We start from the raw sequence: 19,979 nt of genomic DNA, 5'->3' as shown, positions 1-19,979 counted from the left end.
GCTACTCACAATAGCCAACATATGGAATCAACCTAGGTGTCCATCGCTGGATGAATGGATTTTAAAAATGTGGTATGTATATGTAATGGAATATTATTTGGACATGAAAAGGAATGAAAGCCTGACATTTGCCAGAAAATGGATAAAACTAAAGACCAGGATGTTAAATAAAATGAACCAGAAACAGAAAGACAAATACATGTTCCCTCTCATATGTGAAAGTTTAAAAAGTAGATCTGAACTCAGATTAGTGATTATGAGAAGTTTGGAGAGGTGGGGAGAAGAAGGAGGGAGGTTGGGTAATGGTTAACAAAACACAGAGAGGAATGACAAGTTTTGATGTCTCATAGGTGACCGTAGTTCACAATAATGTTTAATATACTGTATGAAGAACTAGAATTAAGGTGCTGATAGGCTCCAAACAAAAGATAAGAAAATGAAAAAGAAAAACAACGAGAGTACAGATGGTGGAAAGAGAAGTAGGGGTAGAAGACTTCATGCACAATAGTCTATCATGTGTGTCTTGGGAACAAATGGATGGTCTTCTTCACTGGGTTTCAATGACTGAGGGTTGAAGCGATACAAAATGCAAAAAGGCACAGGCAATATCTTTCCTCAGTGGGAAAGATGACATACATAAAATGACTCGAAAGAATCATTGGCTGGCCCCAATTTCCCACATAATGTTCAATGTCTTATCTAAATCTCACTTGGATTTTAAACATGTACTTGAAAAATCATTTCACATCAATCTCTGTGTCTTTTGGAAAGTTTCCTCATGTCATTTATTGAGGGCATCTCTAAAAAGAGAACTAAGGATGTCTGCTGGTGCTACAGATGATGTGGGATACAGGAATCAGAAGACTGCTTCCAAGGAAGGCATTTGTGTAGTCTCAAAATGTCAGGATGGTCCGAATACTGAAATAGGAAAGAAAAGATACTGTTTTAACATTTAGACAGTTCACACTCTTCCACATAAGAATCCAAAGAGCATTCAGTGTCTCAGTGAAAATCTATATTCCCTGCCACTCTACTCCCATCTCAGTGCACTCCTGTCGAGTCAAATAGGAGTGCAGTTCATCTTTTCTGGTTCTGTCTTGTGTTTTCTCCAATCTTAAGCTCACTCATCCTGAATACGACTACCATTTATAATTCAAATCTACATTTTCATCCATAAAAATCATTTTTGACAGCTTTCAAGACTAGCGCAATAAGGAATAAAACATGGGTAATAACATGTAATATATTCTTGCTATGTGTCATGTAAGTTGTAGATGCTTTTCAAGCATTATCTCATTTAAACCTCTGTCCAATAAATGCTATGAAGAAGGTTCTTATATACTTTTCATTTTAGAGATTATAAAAATGTATTCTTAGAGATTTTTAACTTTCTTTAGGTCACACATCTAGTTGAGTGTGGGGATTCAAATTTAAATACAAAGTTGTACACATTATATTATAGACAACTTGCCTAAAGGAACTGATAGCTTAATAAAGACTATGTTAAAAGTAAAAAGATAACATTTTATTTACATACTAGTCAAAGGTTTAACGCTCCACTTAATAAAGAGTTCAACAAGTAAAAAGTTAAAAAGACCCATTAGTCAAAAAAGACCTAGTTCAGGCAAGGCTATAAATAATAATCAAATAAAAGATGACCATTTCACTCATATGCAGTAAATTTTAAAAGAATCACAGATCATTAAATCTATAGAAGTATATCATTCTTGACCATTGATTTGACAAAGATATAAAGCAAAGTTGTATTTTTTTTTAACTTTCTACTTGTTGAACTCTATTTAGTGGTACATTAAGTCTGACTGTGATGTAATAAAAACACATTATCTCAAAAGCAAAGAAAGAAAGGAAGAAAGGGAAAAAGGAAATAAAAAAGAGGGTGGGACAGAAGGATGGAGAAAGGAAGGGAATATAATTATATTCTTAGAATTGTATCTATAAACTACATTGAATCTGTTCTCTTTGTATTAATATCACATTAACATAAAAAGTATCCGATGGTTTAAAAAATCCACAATGTTGAAGTCTTAATAGAGCTTTGGTATAGAGAAGGCTAATGATTCTTAGTAGATATAAAGTTGAATTGCATGAATTCCAAGAGACTTCACTCTTGGAAATATTAGAAATATAACGTTTATATTGAAACTAATGCCCTTTCTAAAAGCCATCTTCTGATGAATAAATACTTTTTGAAAAATATCATATTAACAACTTTAAATTTTTACATGTATATTGATACATATCTAAGAAAATATTTGTAAATAATTTAGAAAATACAGGACAATGTAAAGAAGATAGTAAAAATGATCTGATTACAAAATCTAGAGATAACCATTGTTAATATTTTCTTGAATTTTTATCAACATTTTCTAGATATATATGCTTTTTTTACTGCAATGTTGAAAATTGAGAATCATATTATACATATAAGTTTGTATTCTCTATTTTTGAGCCAAAAATAACATCATAAGAATCTCTGTGTGATGAAATACTTTTTAATGGTTTCATTAATACCTAATTTATGGTTAGAATTTATTTAAGCATTGCCTTAATGTTGGACTTTCAAGATACTTCTAATTTTATGTAGATAAACAGTAAATATATTCAACCATACATGTATGCTTCCATTTTTATTATATCTCTGTGTACAATAGACTTTTATAAGTAGAATTATTAGGATAAAGGAGCTAGGTTTTTAAAGATTTCTGATCGCCGGCGCCGTGGCTCAACAGGCTAATCCTCTGCCTTGTGGCGCCGGCACACCGGGTTCTAGTCCCGGTCGGGGCGCCGGATTCTGTCCCGGTTGCCCCTCTTCCAGGCCAGCTCTCTGCTATGGCCCGGGAAGGCAATGGAGGATGGCCCAAGTCCTTGGGCCCTGCACCCGCATGGAAGATCAGGAGAAGCACCTGGCTCCTGGCTTCGGATCAGCGCGATGCGCTGGCCGCAGCGGCCATTGGAGGGTGAACCAACAGCAAAAGGAAGACCTTTCTCTCTGTCTCTCTCTCTCACTATCCACTCTGCCTGTCAAAAAAAATAAAAAATTTCTGATAGAAATTACCAAATTGTTTTCTCAAAAGGTTATAACAATATTGCTACAAGCAGTACATTAAAGTGCCCATGTCAGCTTGTTCTTTTTAAAAATTTTTATTACTATAAATAGAACATATTTTATGCATTTCATAGGTATAGTTCCAAGAAGCCCTCATTCCCCTCTCCCCCCAAAGCTTATTCTTATCAGTATTGAACGTTAGTTACCATTTAAAAAAATTTGCTCATTATAGGGTTCACTTTATTTAAATGTGTATTCAACAATGTAGAATTAACAAAAAGAATTTAAATGTGCTTAACAAAAATATTTGTTGCTCAGCTCTCTAGTTTTGGTGATCTCTAGATCAGCATCTTCAAAATATTCATGGAAAATGTGTATTACAACAATTGTAGGTGGATTTCAAAAATTTTTGTGTCAAAATAAACTTATCTTTTGACTCCATTTTCCATGAACTTTTTGAAGACCCTTCATGTCTGCTGTCATCTCTACAATATAATGATAACAGTGATGACAGTAAATGATAACTAACATTTACTAACTGCTGGACTTCACAGCTCTTGGGCTCATGAGAGCCAGTGCAGTTTAATAGAAAGAAAACTGATTTTGCTAACAAAACATGTACCTTTGAATCCTGGTTTCATGCCTACTATCTGCCTAATTTGGCCAGGTCACATCTTCTCTGAGTCAGTCTTCCGTTAAGATTGTGAAATGAAAGCATATTGGCAGTATTTGAGAACCACATTCAATAATGAAAGTAAGATGCTTTGTGGAGCACCTTGCCCTCTGTGGATGCTAGCTTCTTTCCTTCCTCAAGACTATTTCACAGTCGGAATATATAGTATATGTTGTGTGAGTGTCCAAGAAATGCTACTGAAAGTTGAAAACCTCCTAACAAAAAGTTTAGGGTAGGAGAAGCAGCAGGGCTAATGGAGTTAGAGCAGAAGGTTTATTACTGACTATTGCCAGCTGTGCCTCATATACATACAGGTGACAAAACTCAGCCTAAGAGGTGTGTATAAGTGCTAAATCTTAAAAGTAGAAAGGTAGGGGGCCAGCGCTGTGACGTTGTAGGATAAGCCTCTGCCTGAGAGGCTGGCATTCCATATGGGCACCGGTTCATGTCCCTGCTGCTCCTCTCCCGATCCAGCTCTCTGCTAATGGCCTGAGAAAGCAGTGGAAGATGGCCCAAATGCTTAGGCCCCTGCACCCATGTGGGAGACCCAGAAGAAGCTCCTGTTTCCTGGTTTCAAATTGGCCCAGCTCTGGCCATTGTGGTCACTTGGAGAATAAACCAGTAGACCATTCTTTCTGTCTCTCTCTGTCACTCTGCCTCTCAAAAATAAATGATATCTTTAAAAAAAAAAAAAGAAGTATGAAAGGCAATTTGCTTTTTTCCCCTAAGCTTTGAAGAAAATATAAGATTTAAGCATTTCAAGTAGCATTTTGTACTCTGACAATAACTTTCTTTATGAAAACCATATGTACACTGCAAGAAGAAGTAAAAATTACAGTATTAAAATGAAAAACTGGCAATATCTTTATAAATCTATCCCACTGCAGTTCCACCTACTCTTATAATGCAGATTTGGGGGATATTCTGAATAGAACTTAAATTTACAGAAATTGACAATCAGCCTCTGTGAGCAGCCAGAGGCTTCAGTAACTCCATAACGTAATTATCATAGTCTGATTCTCTTTCTGGCAAGGACGAGTATTCTATCATAAAGAAATCGGAGCGGTTCTGATCATCCGATCTTCTGTAACCAACAGCATTTGGCTTTAGCAGAATAGGAAATGCAAAGCAGCAGTTCTTAGCTCCTCACAATATGTTCTTAGATGTTCTACCTTGAAAGACTGAATTGTAAAGGAAAATGAAGCCACTCCAATTTTTTTCTCATCCTTCCACATTTTCATTCTACGTTAACCAAATTTCTACCATGAAAGGAAACTTAAAATCTACCTCTTCCCAGAGCGAAGCAGGTCAAATCCTTCATTTATTTTTTCAAAAGGTAAAACATTGGTGATTAATGGATCCAATGAAAACTTCTTAGCCATAAAATCATCCACGAGTTTGGGGACAGAATCTTTGCTCTTAAAGCCTGAAAAGAAGACAGCACCATTGTTAGATTCAGCCAGAAGTAGGAGAATTGGACAGTTGACTTTCCAGATAGAATAAAATGAAAGCTTATAAAAGTATTAAATACACATACTGCTGTTGTTGAGGTTAGTAGAGAGATAGTGCATCAGTATCCTTTTCAGGACCTTAATTGTTTTTCAGTACCTCTAGATCAACCAGAGTGCTGAGTTCTTAGCTCTTTCATGGAGAAATTATGGTACACATGATTATGCCCAAAGTCAAGGGGCAAATGTAGAGGTTGTCTAAACTTGGGCAAAGAATGCTGTCATGAATTATTACTACAGATTTTCTATGTCCTACTAGGAATGTTGGTGCCTTATCCAGTCACAAAAATAAAGAGATGGGGCTGAAATGTCCTTGTTAGTTTATGAGGACTCCAGGAAATCTGTCTTAGGATCCCTTATTTCCATTTGTTTCCTGTCTGGCTTTGGAGCCTGTAGATACAACAGGAAGTCAAGTTTACGTTTGATGATGACTGCTTTCCAAAACCTGACCTTGTCACTTGTAAAAGCCAAGAAATTCTAAGACTTTTCTCTCCTGTTGACATCTCACACGAGCACCGTTTGAGTCCCATGTGCTCCATTTCTGATCCAGCTTCCTGCTAATTGCACCTGGGAAACCAGCAGAAGATGGCTCAAGAACTTGGGCCCTCTCATGTATATGGGAGACACAGATGGAGTTCCTGGATCCTGGCTCTGGCATTTGGGGAGTGAACCAGTGGATGGAAGATCTGTCTCTCTTTCACTCTCCCTTTCAAATAAATGTTTTAAAAAAAAGACTTTGCTCTCCAAACTTAAGTACATACCACCAAAAATTGCTCCTTTCCAGGTGCGTCCACTCAGTAGCAGCATAGGGTTCACTGTGAGGCTTTGGGAATCAGGAGGTACCCCTACAATGACACTTGTGCCACATGCCCCGTGACAGCTTAACAGGGAAGCAACCTGGAGTAAAATCACATTTAGCGTCATTAAAGTCAATTCTCTGATAGCTCCTACTTTTGATAGTATGGTGTAATATTGAATTAGCTAGACTGTGTGTGTGTGTGGAGGAAAGGGGTTATGTCCTTTGCTTCTTTATTCTCCATGGCATATGGAACTGTGCCATAATGCAGTAGCTTTAGAAAATGCCCTGGAAGTGGGAGACACAGCAGACTCATAGAATGGCAGATGTCCTAAATAACACTCTGGCTTCAGAATCAGCCCTTAAGGCATTCGGATCTGGCTCAAGAGCCCATGAGAGAATTTTAGGCATGGAAAGCCAAGACACTCTGGAAAAAAAAAAAAATGACCTAAATGAAAGATCTCTGTGAGTGAGATCCCAGTGTAAATAATGGGGCCATCAAAGAAGGAGGTACCTTTCTCTGAAGGGAGGAGAGAACTTCCACTTTGACTATGACCCTGTCAGAATAAGATCGAAGTCAGCGAACCCTAAAGGCTTCCATAACCTTGGCAACTCATGACTAGAGCCTAGGAAGATTACTGACGCCATAAACAAGAGTGTCAAATTGTTAAATCAACAACAGGAGTCGCTGTGTACTTATGTCTCATGTGGGATCTGTCCTTAATGGGTTGCCCAATGTGAAGTAATGCTATAACTAGTACTGAAACAGTATTTTTACACTTTGTGTTTCTGTGTGGGTGCAAACTGAGGAAATCTTTACTTAGTATATACAGAATCGATCTTCTGTATATAAAGATAATTGAAAATGAAAAAAAAACTTGGTGTTAAATTGGAAATTGTATAGAAAATTAATCAATTTTTAAAAAAATATGTAGGATCTCTGTCCTTAATGTGTTGTTCAATGTGATTTAATGTTATAACTAGTACTCAAACAGTATTTTTCACTTTGTGTTGCTATGTGGGTGCAAACTGTTGAAATCTTTACTTAATGTATACTAAACTGATCTTCTGTATATAAAGAGAATTGAAAATGAATCTTGATGTGAATGGAAGGGGAGAGGGAGTGGGAAAGGGGAGGGTTATGAGTGGGAGGGAAGTTATGGGGGGGGAGCCATTGTAATCCATAAGCTGTACTTTGGAAATTTATATTCATTAAATAAAAGTTTAAAAAAAATAAAATGCCCTGAAAATATTTTTTGAAAGAAAGAAAGAATGAGTGCATTTGTGTGTATTTCCCTCCTCCTTACAAAGTAATAAAGAGGCAACTATTAGTATAAGCATGTAAGGGTATAAAGACTGCTTCCTCAAATAAGGTTACTCTTTGATTATCACATGATTCTTGGGCAATCTATGAGTTGGTTAATTCATTATTCATTTATTTATAAGCAGGTATTTTGAACCAGGGACTCTGAAAAATATAATGATTATGTCATCAAAACGCTCTTGAATTTTCTCATCTCCTTTTCCAATGGATCCCCATTCTGTTCACTTCTTAGATGGACATATTTGAGTGTTATTTTTATCTTCACAAAATGTATATTGGCTTTACTATAAACTTCACCTGCTTTTATGAAATCTTAAAAGACTGTCCAGAAATCCTACATCTCCAAAAGGGTTTGGGGACATATTCTGTAGTAAGGAAATGATGTGGGCTTCCCACGTTACATGATGGTTAGTCCTTTTATTTTGTTGTATGACATTTGGAGATCAGATTTCCTCGGAACACACAGCTAGCAGGAATTGGTGTCTTAAGATAAATTCACAATCTAGTTCCATGAGGGAAAATATAAAAGGAGCAAAAGGAAAAAAGCTATGATGTGGGAAGAGCTGGATTCTGTTGGAACTTCAATCATTTTATGGTATATTGTCCTAGAGCAGGGATGTAAAAAATTTTACTCGCAGGTCACTTCTTCCTGGTACCAAGACTGCTGGAACTTACTGGAGAACTTCAACAGTGGAGACATGTTGGTCTCTGGAAACTTTTAGCATAGGACTAAAGAATTTAGGTTAGGAGAATTATAGCTGGAGATGGCAACTGATGACATTTGTAGTTATATGAAAGTAATATCGTGTATATTCTAAATATAATGTCATTACTGTAAGATTAGGAACAAAATTTCCTACCAATAACAGCAGTTGGCATTCATTAAAAGTTTACAGATTACAGATGACATGTGATAAGAATTTTACATGCATTATCTCATGTCACCTATAAGCAAAGCCATGGACCATAGTGGGTGGTAAGAGCTGTTGAATTTTTTTTTCTTTTATTTAATAAATTTAAATTTTGAAAGTACAACTTTTGGATTATAGTGGCTTTTCCCCCGATAACCCTGCTCCCACCTGTAAACCATCCCATATCCTACTCCCTCTCCCATCTCATTCTTCATTAAGATTCATTTTTAATTATATTTATATACAGAAGATCAACTTAGTATATACTAAATAAAGATTTCAACAGTTTGCACCCACACAGATACACAAAGTATAAAGTACTGTTTGAGTACTAGTTTTACCGTTAATTCGCATAGTACAACACGTTAAAGGCAGAGATCCTACATGGGAAGTAGGTGCACAGTGACTCCTGTTGTTGATTTAACAATTGACACTCTTATTTTTGACGTCAGTAATCACCCTAGGCTCTTGTCATGAGCTGCCAAGGCTATGGAAGCCTCTTGAGTTCACAAACTCCGACCTTATTTAGACAAGGCCATAGTCAAAGTGGAAGTTCTCTCCTCCCTTCAGAGAAAGGTAGCTCCTTCTTTGATGGCCCGTTCTTTCTGCTGGGATCTCATTCACAGAGTTCTTTCATTTAGGTCATTTTTTTTTGTCACAGTGTCTTAGCTTTCCAAGCCTGAGAAACTCTTGTGGCCTTTTTAGCTGGATCCGAATGCCTTAAGAGCTGATTCTGAGGCCAGAGTGCTGTTTAGGGCATCTGCCATTCTGTGAGTCTGCTGTGTATCCTGCTTCCTATGTTGGATTGTTCTCTCCTTTTTAATTCTATCAGTTAGTATTAGCAGACACTGGTCTTGTTTGTGTGATCCCTTTGACATTTAATCCTATCTTAATAATCAATTATGAACTTAAACTGATCACTTTGACTATAAGGTGGTACATGCCACCTTAATGGGATTTGGAATCCCATGGCACGTTTCTAAAGAGCTGTTGAATTTTTAAAGAAAGACATAGATCATAGATCCTGGGTGTGGGCTCTGGGCCAGGCACTGTGCTGTCTCTAGTAAAATATAGTGTTAAAGCAGTCATTTTTCGTGAGGTATATTTTCCATTAGTAAAATAATACTTGGCCTGAAATTGATCATTATTCATTTTATCCAGCTAATAAAATGTGAAAATATATTGGGATTCATTAAAACATATAAAATTTGTTAAATCATCTTTATAATATTGTGGAGGGAAAAGAATTTGTGTTGCTTATATTTACTTGATTTTGATTTTTTTTCTAAAGATTAATCTGTTAACTTGTAATGGATCAATTAAAAACACTTTTTTTTCTTTAAAGGGGAAATATTCTTTAGACAGTTTTGCTTAGCTGCAGGGAAAAATTTCTCATAACAATAAGTTAAACAATTCAGATAAAAAACAGCAGATGGAAAATTACCATATATCAGTCTAATTCTTAATATGTAATAATTATATTTTATTGCTAAAAAAGCAGATTCCAGATTGCAGAGGCAGAAATCTCAAGGCATGACAGTACATACCATGGTATCAAGTCGACCAATCACTTCAAATGAAAAATCCACTCCTCCATCGCTTATCTCCTGTATCACCTCCTGGATGGGTTTCTTATAGTCTTGAGGGTTGATGCACTCAGTGGCACCCACCTCTTTGGCCTTTGGAAACTTGTCTTTGTTAATGTCCACCGCAATGATCCTGGATGCCCCAGCTGCTTTACAGCCCATGATAACAGAGAGGCCAACTCCTCCCAGGCCAAACACAGCACAGGTAGAGCCTGGGGTGACCTGTGTTTTTAGAAAATGCAAAACTGATTAAGTGATGATTGTTCGAAAGTCACTAAGCTATGAAGTGCTGTGCCTTGTCTGCTACTAGGAGCTACTCATACTCTTAAATCCAATCCACTGTCAAAACCTCTTCTTTTTTGCTTCATGTTTAATTTGGGGAGCATTGAACTGGATAATGGTTCTCAAACTTTCCTCATCTAGGGAGCTTTTCAAAATCCCAATGCCCAGCTGTGCCAATTAAATCAGAATCTCTGTAGGCAGAATCCATCCCCACATGACTCCAGTTGGAAGCCAGGCTAGCAACAGTGGACTGGATGATCTTTGAGTTTGAAATATCAGTGACTCCATTCATGGCAAGAACCTCAATGGTTCAAATCCATTGACAACTCCCTTCAGTATCTCATATGTACACAGAAGCAATTTTTGGGAAATGGAAAAAGTGGGAAAAAAAATAAGTGGACAGGGTCATGCCAGGTGACTGAAAATAACCAAAATCCAACCCTCAAAAGTTAAATCCTTTTGGTTCATTGACTTTCATTTGCCATAAGCAGTAAAATGAGAGCCAAAGTTAGCTGTGAAATACAGACAAGTTATCCTTGATTTAAAGCAAAACCGAAACAATAGAGGAAATCCAACATGTAACTTTAAGATAATACAACTTGAGACCAATGTGATCTTCACGGATCTTGAGCTTTGATTTTTAAGTCCCATAAATGAACAATAATGCAATGAAATGATGTTCTAAATTTTAATAATGACCAAAATCCATTAATGTGATTACCCTTAGCTTCTAGTCTGTGTTTAGACTTCCTTATACCACCTGATAAAACAGATGAAGCAATAGCACAAGGGAATTTGGGATAAAGTAACAGAAAAATGGGAAAGACATGTTCTAAATTGCTTAAATTGTCTAAAGACTGTTTAATAAATCTAGTCTTCTGTAGTCATCCTTCAGGGTGGATAAAATACTCCTTTTGTCCTCAGTAATTTTATTGTTATATTCCCTTGTGAGTGTCTATTTACTCATTCATTCACTAAATGTTATTAAGTTCCAGAATAGGAATGGGCACTTAGAACACCATATCTCATGCTGGATTGCCTGGGTCAGAATCCCAGCTCTCCTCTGATTCCAGTTTCCTGGTAGGCAGCAGGTGATAGCTCAAGCGTTTGGTCCCTGACACCAATTTGGGAGACTCAGCTTGAGTTCTGGGCTCCTGGCTTGGCTGGGTCCAGCCTTGGCTGTTGTGGGCATTTAGGGATGAACAAATCAATGGATGGAAAATTTCTGTCTCTGTCTCTCTGCCTTTCAACTAAAAATGAATAACTAAAAACAATTCAACAAGATACAAAACCACTTTCTACCATAACTGGAAAAAATGCAGGGCTTGTGATTGTTAATTTGAAAGTGTTGGTAATTAAGTATTATGATTTAAAATTCAGCAGGAGATCTGAGGAAGTTATTCTCATCTTCACTCTCAAACTAACCAGCTATGACATGTTGGGAAAATATTTTTAAGTCTCTGGATCTCAATTTCATAAAATGAAGGATACTACTAGATTTTCAACCCCTTAGGAGAAAAAGACTTTACATAATTTCTCCTTGAGATTTGCCACTGCTGAAGCGTGTGTGTGTGTGTGTCATGTGTGTGTGTTGTGTGTGTGTGTGTTCATAGCAGGGAGGAGATGTGGCAATAAAATTCCATAATCAATGAATTACACATATTGCTAAGGTTTCATTAATTCCGTCCTAGGAATCCAAATGATAAATGACCCTTGTTTTAATAGTTTACAGACAAGGCTTTGGAATCTACTGTTGATCCTAATTCTGGGAGTAGGGAATAAAACATCCTCAAGGGAAAGTCCTTCATTTCCTTCACTTTTGTTGCCTCAGAGTCTAGCAGAACCAACTGTGCCTGATGCACACACGGGTGCTTTCTAATTATAGAATCATGACTAAATGAGTTCCAAGTCCTAATATTTAATAATCTCATGAATAACATAAATACATGTAGAAAAATAATTATTAAAAATGAAATATTTAGTTTTTCTTAACTATCAATAGCTTTTTCAACTATAATAAGCAGGTGAATTTTCTAAGACATGTTCCCAAATTTCTTCCAGAACTATAGTTCTATTCATAACCAACGCCTCCCAAATGTTTGAAAAAAATCTCTAATTCCTTAAGAAATTGTTTCCCTTTTTATTTCCTGACAGCCTGAGTAGAACCGGTTTTATTAGCCGCTGTCATTCCTACCTTGGCAACTTTGACTGCTGACCCATAACCAGTTGAAAATCCACAGCCAATGAGACAGACTTTCTCCAGGGGTGCAGCTGCATCAATTTTGGCCACTGCAATCTCATCCACCACTGTGTACTGGGAGAAGGTGCTGGTGCCAATGAAGTGGTGGATGGGCTTCCCCTTGCAGGTGAACCTGCTGGTGCCATCCAGTAGCATCCCCTGCGGCTTGCCCAGACTGCTCAGGGCAACACAGAAACACACAAGGACATGAGACCAGATCATAACTAATATGAAAACTCATTGGCTGTGCAAAGAGTATCAGAAACCTACTCATTTGTCAAGCAGAAGTTGCTTTCTGGGTGTTTACAAATTCTGCATTTTCCACACTGGGGAGTAAACAGCGGGATGACTTTATCACCTGGAGAGGGATAAAACAAATTCTTCTTAGATTTCTATCCAGGAACTAATAAAACAAGAATACAAAGCTTATATCTATATGTTAGACGTGTGTGTCTTTGAAGTCTCCAAGAAATAAGGTCCAAATACAACTGTCATCCATCACTTTGTCAGCATTGTCATCAGTTTGAGTTTATTTGTGCCTGAAGACTCCCAAAGAGGAAATAAAGATGTGGAAAACAACATGAATTTTAAAAATTACTTCCACTGTTTTAATACTTAACTTTTGCATACTCTGATTTCTGCTGGGGACTTTACACTCATAATTTCAATTAATCTTTCATTAATTCAGGCTTAAATATTCCCCCTCTCAGCACAAATCTTGTTTGCAAGGGAGCTACCACACCTCCACTACATGTTGAGGAGACTTGGCTTTTGTTGTAGCATAGGTTATAGTAAAAATGAGAATTTCAATAACCAATTCTTGACTTTTCAAAGTGATTCTGCTCATCTTTACTATGAACTGAATAAGAAAACAATCATTGGGCGGGGGAGGGAACTAACAAAAATGGGACAAAGAAGAATTCAAAAATCTCCTTTGAAACCCTTAATTCTCAAAAATGGATTAAGGATTTTCTTTTAAGATAAGACCTGACTTTCAAATGTTTTTAGCTGATAGTATATGCATTATCTATTTTTTTCTGCTTTAATTATTTAAGTTACTATCCATCTAGACCAGGAAAAATGCTCCATTACATTTTATAGGCAAACTTCATGAAGGGATGATGACATGGACATTTTCTATTTATTCACCCTTTCCCCATAAAATATTACTAGTAATATACCATTAGATGTGAATAAAATGAATATTAAGGATAAAATAACAGTTAGCCCTGGCTAAAGGTAACAAAGCAGACATTGCATATGGCCAAATACTTTCTACTATGTTTCTTTCAGTTCCTTCCACCTAGTGTGTTTCATTTGTTCCATGTTCAAGAAGGGAGGCCATATTGGAAAAGGAAAATCTCTTCCCATCTGGGAAAAGATCGTATTGATTCAGTCATAGCCTAACAGCCCAGGTTCTGTGAACTCAGCACAGGACCAAGTCCACGCACTGATCTACAGACTCAGGACCAAGGCTATGCTTTTCCCCTTGTCCCAGTTGTAGTTCTTTTTGTGCTTTATGGAAGACAGAGCTTAGCAACACTAGAATGTATTCAGAACTCCATGCTGGCAGGCGCTGTGTGTGTTTTGGTCTTCATGTAATCCCCAGACTGGTGCCTGGCATCTGGAATGGATACTCAAAACATAATTACTGTAGGAGAGAATTGCTAAATGCCTGAATGCATAACATGACTGAGTTAGGCAGGGAGGGGAGGGGGGAAGCCCTCAAGTCCCAGCTTGCTTGTGAACTTGTTCAAGTTTTTTCATCTGTCATGGCCTCCGTTTCCTCATTGACCTCGATGCCCTTGGAATCTTGAACCAAGTCACCTTCCCTGAGTGGAAATTCTTTACCTGGTTTTACTGTTGTCACCCCCTCTCCAATGCTCTCCACAATGCCAGCTGCCTCATGGCCTAAAATCACAGGGAGAGGAACCACAATGCTTCCTGTAACCGCGTGGTCATCTGAGCGACAGATTCCTGTGGCCACCATCTAAAGAGAAGAGGGTTAGATTCGGAGGAAGATTTGATCCTCTGACGGATTTTACCATTTCCAGAAAGTGGGCTTCTAAGGAGTTTTGCTAATAATCCCTACATTTCCCAAATATGAAAGATTCAGTTGATTCCCAAGATAAGTCTAAAGCCTTTCACATCTAGTCTGCCTTCATTCCTTGAAGTAAGCCATTTATAATAATCTATGAAATAACTTTTCTTGACAATTATCTTATATAATAGACAAGAATGCGTGATTTTTGTGGAAATATAAGTTGCATATTAACACCAAGAAATCATCCAATGTTGATCAATTTTGAAATCTTGCACCATTTCTTTGTACAAACACATAAATTCTTTCTTATTTTATTGGGATTATACTGTACATATTCTTTGGTAACTGGCATTATGGCCTAGTGGGCTAAGCCTCTGCCTGTGGCACTGCGATCCCATATGGATGCCAGTTCAAGTCCTAGCTGCTGCTCTTCCACTCCAGCTCTCTGCTATGGCCCAGAAAAGCAAGTGCTTGGGCCCCGACATCCGCTTGGGAGACCCTGGAAGAATTTCCTGGCTGCTGGCTTTGGATCAACCCAGCTCTGACTGTTACAGTCATTTGGAAAGTGAACCAGCAGATGGAAGACCTTTCCCCCTGTTTCTCCTCTGCTTTCTCAAATAAATAAATAAGAAATCTTTAAAAAATCTTTAAGAGTATATATGTACATCTTTCCTTTAACAACAAATCTAATTCTGTTGTCTGTATTATTTAATGGATCTTTGGGTTTTTCCAGTTTGAATATTTTCTGAAATTTTTGAAACTAAAACTTCATAGAAGTATAAAAATGTTTCACCTTAATGCGAACTTCATGGGCCTTCGGGGGTGCAACCTCCACCTCCTCGATAGAAAAGGGTTTGTTTAGCTGCCGCAGCACAGCTGCTTTGCATTTTATTACCTGTAAAATCAAGCAGAAGTCTGTACCCCCATGTTCATCTCAGCTCAATTTGCAACAACTAAGATATGTAATCAACCCAGATGTCCATCAACTGAAGACTGGATAAAGAAATTATGGAATATAATACAATATGGATTACACAGCGGTTTAAAAAAAAATGAAATCCTTTCATTTGTAAGAAAATGGATGCAACTGGAAGCCATTATACTTAGAAAAACAGGCCAGTCACAAAAAGACAAATGCCATATGGTCTCTCTGACCTGTGGTAACTAATAGAGTACCTAAAGTGTAATTTATAGGAGGGAAACTGACACGTTGAGATGTGATGGTTTTGAACAGCCCTTGCCTTGACTGTCGAGGAACAGTATTGTTTTGGTTGGATGGTTGGTTGGTTTTGTTTTCTTCTTCAGTACGAATCAGTGAACCCTCTACTTAATTTAGGGTTAATTTTATGAGTATAAAAATTAACTGAGAGGCCGGCGCTGTGGCTTAACAGGCTAATCCTCCGCCTTGCGGCGCCGGCACACTGGGTTCTAGTCCCGGTTGGGGCACCAGATTCTATCCCGGTTGCCCCTCTTCCAGGCCAGCTCTCTGCTATGGCCCGGGAAGGCAGTGGAGGATGGCCCAAGTCCTTGGGCCCTGCACCCGCATGGGAGACCAGGAGAAGCACCTGGCTCCTGGCTTCGGATCAGCACGATGCGCCGGCCACAGCGGCCATTGGAGGGTGAACCAATGGCAAAAAGGAAGACCTTTCTCTCTGTCTCTCTCTCTCACTATCCACTCTGCCTGTCAAAAAAAAATAAAATAATAAATAATAAATAATTAAATATTAGGGGTGGGTGTTTGGCATAGTAATTAAATCACCAGCTAGGATGCCCACATCAAGAATACCTGGGCTCAACACTTGCCTCTCTACCTCCTGATTTCAGCTTCCTGTTAATGGGAACCCTAGGAAACAGTGCTGTTGGCTCAAGTGGTTGGTTCCCTCTACCCATGTGAAAGGCCTGGATTGAGTTACTGGCTTTGGCCACCATGCTATGGTGTTTGAGGAATGAATCAGTGGACGGAGCTCTGTCTCCATGAGTGTACTTGATGTTGATACAATTATAATATCCACTTATGATTATCAGATGCCTGTGATGTGGCAGGTACATTGTAGTCTGTACTGTAGGCTGAGTTATATGCTATATCTTTAAACCCAGCAAGGTTGGGTATGTTGAATTATTTGCCTTTCTTTTGGATGAAAAGACTGAAGCTCAGCTGACTCAGTGAGTAATTTTCTAAAGTCACAAATTGGCTGTCTAGAGAATTAAGATAAATCAAACTTTACCTTTTCTTCACCTCAGAGTAGTGAAAAGTCAATAAGAAGCTAAACGACAATAGCAATAGTAGCAATGGCTCACATGTATTGACTTATTCTAAGTGCCTTATAGTATTTATTTAGTAAATTCCCACAACCACCTCATGAGGTCAGTGTTCCTTCTATCACTATCACCTGAGGAAAATAAAAGGCAAGATTTGTTAACATAATTTAAGTGCTATCAATAGGCTAAGTTACTGATGTTGTTCCTCTCAGGGGCAGATTGCTAGATTACTATTTCTCTGTGAGTTGTTTTTGTTAATATAATTGGCTTACACCTATACTCTATGAATTCAACATTTCTTCTAAGTGAGTTTGGGTAAATTTCCATTTTGTTCTCCTAATCATTTTCACTTGAAATATAATATGCCATTGTAAATACCCATCAATAATGAATGGAAATAAAATGAGCTGGGATAAGAACACTGGCAATTGAATGGGTGGCAGGCCTTTTTATGGCTGATCTGTACAGTGATCTGCCCTCAAGGAGACCCAACAGGCCAGTCCACTGCAGTGGCTTTCAATGTGGTAAGCCTGGGCTTCAGCAGAAGTCAGCTTGTGAAGAGCCCTGGCAGCTCTGCCAAGAGTTGGATCACTGGAAATGGACCTGCCCTGGAGTCGAAGGATGCCCAGGTCAGAGCCACAGATCTTATTGGCTCTAAGCTGAAAAGCCCTTCACTCAGCCCAACTTCCAAAGTGACCACTGCAGCTGAGGGGATGGTCAAGTAGGGTCAGCAACATTGCAGGCAGAACTGTAAATTTCTTGTTAGAGATGCCCCCTGCCTTTACCTGGCCAGCTCTCCTCCCAGGCCAGCCAAGTAATGAAAGTCAACAGAGTGCCTTCCCCTAGGAGGTTCACACCTCCCTTAGGATATACCCCATGTGAAGAGATAGATAGGTCTGGGCCTCTGAACTTACAAGGCCTAAAGCCCAACAGATTATTATCAAGCCCCTTCTATCAGGTTCTATTTGCCTCTCAATCAGAAAACTTAATTGTAGCTTAGACAGCACCTTTCTTAGCTCCTCTAATAATGACTCTGTCCTTTGTTCTAGACCCTGTCTAGCACACTTGGGCCTCATTCCTTTGTAATCATAACCTCTACTCTACCACCAATGGCTCTATTCCCAACCTGTCTGTACTGATGGTCCTCTTCCCCACTTAATGCTGTATAATTGTTCAAACCTGGTCAATGCCACTCTTAGGATCATTGGTTACTATCCTCACTCTGTCTTTTATGACCTTGTCTAAATATGATCAGAGTCGGCAAACTTGGAAGGCTTCCATAGCCTTGGCAACTCATGACGACAGCCTAGGATGGTTACTGGCGCCATAAACTAGAGTGTCAATTTGTTGGGTCAACAACAAGAGCCACTGTGCACTTGCTCCTCATGTGGGATCTCTGTCCTTAATGTGCTGTACATTTTGACTTAATGCTATAACTAGTACTCAAACAGTATGTTTCACTTTGTGTTTCTATGTGGGTGCAAACTGTTGAAATCTTTATACTAAATTGATCTTCTGTATATAAAGAGAATTGAAAATGAATCTTGATGTGAATGGAAAGGGAGAGGGAGCGGGAGAGGGGAGGGTTGCGGGTGGGAGGGAAGTTATGGGAGGGGGAAGCCATTGTAATCCATAAGCCGTACACTGGAAATTTATATTCATTAAATAAAAGTTAAAAAAAAAAAACACTGGCAATTGGCCACTCACATGATTCTAGCCGTATGAACCTGTTGTTTAGAAGCTTCAGAACCTTTAAGCATTATACTTGGATATTCCACTACTGTGTCATCTGTTCTGAACAGAGCAAGTGTACTTGCAAGCAGTTGCATTGGCTTTTGTAATTAAGCAGTTAAAAACATGAGCTGGTTATTTTGAAAGACCAAATGCATTTCTCTGCACTTATAATCACATTCCTCAAATAAGTATCAATCTATGAAAGACTTAAAATATCTTTGTAACTAGTATTAGTAAGTGATTCAAATTTTCTGCAAAATGTGTTCATTTTCTGTAAAGTCATGTTGACTTTTGTATGGAGAAGATACTCTTCTATAGAATATCTGTAGAACTTGCAAATTATTATTATCTAACTGTGATGATCATAATGGCTTGAGATAATATATCTTCTGTAAGAGACTTTATAATAAAGGATATTTCAATGTGCTCTGAAATAAGTTCCTCTGATAAAACTGTCATACTTAATTTCCCTGCATTCAGACAAAGAATATAATTACAAAGAGTACCACATTTAAATTACAGTTTCTTAACATAAATATAACTTCTTGATTAAATACGTCTAATTATAGATTTGCAAGCTAGTCATAATTATCTTAGAATAAACCCACAAATTATTACAAATTTATTTAACGTATGAATAAAGACTAATAGATACAAATCCTATGCATTTTTAATAAAGATATTTAGGAATAACTTATTTCCACTGCAGTTCAGTACACATTGTAAATTGCAGCACATATTTTATATTGTATTTCAGTGTATATTATTTCTAATTCATATATGAATTTTAACTCTTCAACAAATACCATGTCCTTTTATTTATGATATTAATGAGACTATAGTTCCAACAGTAAAATCTTTTTTGCTTACTTTTCCTGCTGTGCTCATCTTCTTTCTGTTTTCTCTGCAGAACAGGAGACTGGTGAATTCTTGTGGACTTCTTGCCTGCTCTAGTACCTGAAGCCAATATATTGCACAGATTGTTTGCTCAAGTGCCACCCAGTTTGCACATGATCTCAGTCCTTAAGCCACACCTTATCAGCTTATTCTCACACAAAATCAAATCAGAAAAAGAAAAAAAAAAGCACTCAAAACCTTGATTCAAAACTGATTTTGCAATATATCATTGCAGATAAAACTTTGTTTTTATTAGGTTAAATATTTCCCTACACATAAATTTTAATCTGTGTGTGTGTGTCTGTCTGTCTGTCTGTCTTTCTCTCTCTGTCTCTCTCTCTCTCTCTTACTCGCTCGCTCTCTCTCTGGTGATTCCATGTTTTTCCTCTCTCAATCCCACTGAGGTCATTCTGAGTTCTATTTCCCTCTGTCTGCTCTAAGTGCCAACTGTGAATGCACGTGGTGCAGCTAGGAAGGAGGAGGAGAAGGGGGAGCAGGACACCTGAAGCAAGACAGAAGGATATAGGACCAGAAGAGCATGTTTGATCCAGCTCTCTCCTTCTCTCCAGAGAGGAAATTAGGCACCCACTCTGTCCTAGCAAAGGCGCTCACTGTCCCTAGTATTTCTGCTCCACACAACATCAGTCAGCATCAACTAA

At 37.9% G+C, this 19,979-nt stretch overlaps 1 protein-coding gene across 1 annotated transcript; it reads right to left on the bottom strand.

Moving 5' to 3' along the window:
* Positions 1–759: 759 nt before the first annotated feature.
* LOC133766052 (alcohol dehydrogenase 1) lies at positions 760–19,397 on the bottom strand. The gene is made up of 9 exons (XM_062199831.1): positions 19,294–19,397; positions 15,224–15,325; positions 14,238–14,376; positions 12,657–12,744; positions 12,342–12,561; positions 9,827–10,087; positions 6,010–6,145; positions 5,028–5,166; positions 760–918 (listed from the first exon to the last, which is right to left on the bottom strand). The coding sequence occupies exons 1-9, from the start codon at positions 19,309–19,311 to the stop codon at positions 894–896; spliced, it is 1,128 nt and encodes a 375-aa protein (XP_062055815.1). The 5' UTR covers positions 19,312–19,397; the 3' UTR covers positions 760–893.
* Positions 19,398–19,979: the final 582 nt, after the last annotated feature.

This window comes from Lepus europaeus, chromosome 8 (genome assembly GCF_033115175.1).
Source record: "Lepus europaeus isolate LE1 chromosome 8, mLepTim1.pri, whole genome shotgun sequence".
NCBI lineage: Eukaryota > Metazoa > Chordata > Mammalia > Lagomorpha > Leporidae > Lepus > Lepus europaeus.
Note: the sequence above shows the minus strand (reverse complement) of the source record. Positions and strands in the feature narration are given on the sequence as shown.

Excerpts from the sequence above, each read along its gene's own strand:
- LOC133766052 (XM_062199831.1), bottom strand. Across the intron at positions 12,745-14,237 it reads GGTGACAACAGTAAAACCAG|GTGATAAAGTCATCCCGCTG; the intron begins GTAAAGAATTTC and ends ATCCCTCTCCAG. Across the intron at positions 12,562-12,656 it reads AACTTCTGCTTGACAAATGA|TCTGGGCAAGCCGCAGGGGA; the intron begins GTAGGTTTCTGA and ends TGCCCTGAGCAG.